This window comes from Eimeria mitis, genomic scaffold (genome assembly GCF_000499745.2).
Source record: "Eimeria mitis Houghton genomic scaffold, Emh_scaff3678, whole genome shotgun sequence".
Classification (NCBI taxonomy): Eukaryota; Apicomplexa; class Conoidasida; order Eucoccidiorida; family Eimeriidae; genus Eimeria; species Eimeria mitis.
Window position 1 is genome coordinate 1 of NW_013572019.1, and position 3325 is coordinate 3325.

Below are 3325 nucleotides of genomic sequence, written 5' to 3' on the forward strand. Positions count from 1 at the left end.
ATATATATATATATATATATATATATATATATATATATATATATACATATATATTTATTTATTTATTTATTTGTTTTTTTATAATAAAAATAAATAAAAAACAACAACAGATCCGTCCGCTGCTCACCGCAGCATAAATTAGGGTTTAGGGTTTAGGGTTTAGGGTTTAGGGTTTTATCTGTTTCTATCTGGATTGTCTCGGTGAGTATCTGTCTCCTTTCAGCAGCAACAAAAGCTTTTGCTGCTGCTGCTTCTATCTCCTTTTTTATTTCTTTTTTTATTTTTTCTTCGCCGGGCCAACAAACAAAATCATATAAAGATAAATCCCCCCCAAACGCTGCATGCAGCAGCACGTCAACCTCCCTGCAGCAGCAGCAGCAGCAGCAGCAGCAGCAGCAGCAGCAGCAGCAGCAGCAGCAGGAGGAGGAGGAAGAAGCAACAGCAAGCAGCAGCAGCAGCAGCAGCAAGCAGTGGCAGGTCGCAGCAGCATAAACCCTTAATATATAACCCTAAACCCTAAACCCTAAACCCTAAACCCCAAACCCTAAACCCTAAACCCTAAACCCTAAACCCTACATGACTTTAGCAGTTAGTGCATCTACGATGGGTTTAAGGAGAAACTCGATATTAAGAAGCGCTTCTTTCTCCCTGCTGCTGCTGCTGCTGCTGCTGCTGCTGCTGCTGTTGCTGCTGCTGCTGCTGCTGCTGCTGCTGCTGCTGCTGCTGCTGCTGGTGTTTTCTGCTGCTGCATCGAGCAGCAGCAGCGGCTGCTCTGTGTCTAGCAGCTCAGGGGTCAGAGCCAGCAGCAGCAAAACCACCAAAGGAGACAGCAACAAACCCCAGCTCCTCCTAAACCCTTCTAAACTCTCGCGTAGGGTTTCTGTACACACACACAAACCCTAAACCCTAAACCCTAAACCCTTGTAAACCCTAAACCCTAAACCCTAAACCCTTGTAAACCCTAAACCCTAAACTCTAAACCCTTCTAAACTCTCTCGTAGGGTTTCTGTACACACACACAAACCCTAAACCCTAAACCCTAAACCCTAAACTCTAAACACTAAACCCTCCTAAACACTCTTGTTGTGGTTCTGTGCACACACACAAACCCTAAACCCTAAACCCTAAACCCTTCTAAACTCTCTCGTAGGGATTCTGTATACACGCATAAACCCTAAACCCTAAACCCTAAACCCTTGTAAACCCTGGTAAACACTAAATAGTATGCGGTAATAAACCCTAAACCCTAAACCCTAATAAACCCTTGGACACGATCATCATTAACCTCTTCTTCCTAACACTATTATTGCTGCTGCTGCTGTTGCTGCTGCTGCTGCTACTGCTGCTGCTGCTGCTGCTGCTGCAGCAAGAGGACTTGCCTGGCTGCATGCAAGGCAGGGCTCTCAACTCTGCTGCTCGATCTATAGGAGCAGCAGCAGCAGCAGCAGCAGCAGGAGCAGCAGCAGCAGCAGCAGCAGGAGAAGCCCCCTGTGCTGCTGCAAGCAACTCGTCCGCTCGTATACAAACTAAAAAAAAAAAAACAAAGACAAAGACAAAGACAAAGACACAAATAAATAAAATAAACAAAGACAAAGACAAAGACAAAAACAAAAATAAAAAGCAAATAAAAATAAACAAAGACAAAGACAAAGACACAAATAAATATAATAAACAAAGACAAAGACAAATATAAATATAAAATAAACAAAGACAACAAACAAATATAATAAACAAAGACAAAGACAAAGACAAGCAGAAATATAATAAAGAAAAAATAATTAAAAAAAAGACAAACAAACAAACAAAAAAGACAGAAACAAATAAACAAAAAAAAATAAATACAAACAAAAAAGACAAAAGGAAATAAAAAAAAAACAAACAAATAAAAACACAACCAAACAAAAAAGAAAAAAATAAAAAAAAAAAAAAANAAAAAAAAAAAAAAAGACAAAGACAAAGACAAAGACAAGGCCTTACGTATAGCAACAGCAGCAGCAACAAAGTCGCTCGATGCAGCAGCAAGACGACAACGAAGAGCAGCAGCAACACAAAACGTAGTTTCAGTTATCTTAAAAAAAAAAGAAAAAAAACCACCAACATCAGCAGCTGTAGATACACCTGAAACTCCTCCTGCTGCTGCTCCTGCTGCTGCTCCTGCTGCTGCTGCTGCTGCTGCTGCTGCTGCAGGCGATGTAGCAGCAGATTTTGGGCTGCTGCTGACTCCCCCTCCTGCTGCTGCTGCTCCTCCTGCTGCTGCTGCTCCTGCTGCTGCTGCTGCTGCTGCTGCTGCTGCTGCTGCTGGAGCTGCCCCTCCACCGACGCTCATCAGGCGGAATAACGAACCCGCGAGCTGCAACAGCAGCAGCAGCAGCAGCAGCAGCAGCAGCGGCAGCAGCAGCAACAGCAGCAGCAGCAGCAGCAGCAGCAGCAGCAAGCGTTGCAGCAAACACGGGATTGATTAGCTGTCGCTGCAGCTGCACCCGTCGAAGAGGAAGCAGCAAAATACACTAGCAGCAGCAGCAGCAGCAGCAGCAACAGCAGCAGCAACAGCAACAGCAGCAGCACAAAGTAATACAGCAGCAGCAACAGCAGCACAAAGTGATCCAGCAACAGCAACAACAGCAGCAGGAGCAGCAGCACCAGCAGCACGACCAGCAGCAGCAACAACAAACAAAAGAAGCAACAACAGCAGCAACAACAACAGCAGCAGCTGCTGCAGCAACAGCAGCAGCAGCAACAGCAGCAGCAGCAGCTCACCCCCGGGAAGTCTATCTGTCTCTCTTTCTTTATAAAGCGTGACTCATACGAACTCAGCACGTCACTGCAGCAGCAGCAGCAGCAGCAGCAGCAGCAGCAGCAGCAGCAGCAGAGACAGAGAAAAGAGGGAGACGAACAAATGATAAACAGAGAAAGAAGAAACAGAGAGAAAAGACAAAGAAAAAAAAAACAAACAACCCTAAACCCTAAACCCTAAACCCTAAAACCCTAAACCCTAAACCCTAAACCCTAAACAAAACAAAAACAAATAAACAGCATATACAAAACAAAAACAACTAAACCCTAAACCCTAAACCCTAACCCCAAACCCTAAACCCTAAACCCTAACCCTAAACCCTAAACCCTAAACCCTAAACCCTAAACCCTAGAACTTACTGTAAGAATATTAAATTCTTTATCAGAAATAAACTGACCATCAGCGTCACCTAAAACCAACAAACCCTAAACCCTAAACCCTAAACCCTAAACCCTAAACCCTAAACCTCGGTGCCTTACAGCATATATATATATATATATATATATATATATATATATATATATATATATA

At 43.4% G+C, this 3325-nt stretch overlaps 1 protein-coding gene across 1 annotated transcript in view; it reads right to left on the reverse strand.

Annotated features, from left to right (window-relative positions):
• Nucleotides 1-1070: 1070 nt before the first annotated feature.
• The window catches only part of EMH_0068420 (uncharacterized protein), a gene marked incomplete at both ends in the record, with an annotated part of 4456 nt that continues 2201 nt past the window's right edge, over nucleotides 1071-3325 (reverse strand). The window contains 4 exons of the mRNA XM_013498740.1: nucleotides 1071-1091; nucleotides 2119-2298; nucleotides 2758-2821; nucleotides 3154-3203. Coding sequence (XP_013354194.1) covers nucleotides 1071-1091; nucleotides 2119-2298; nucleotides 2758-2821; nucleotides 3154-3203 — 315 coding nt within the window. The remainder of the gene's footprint in view (nucleotides 1092-2118; nucleotides 2299-2757; nucleotides 2822-3153; nucleotides 3204-3325) is intronic.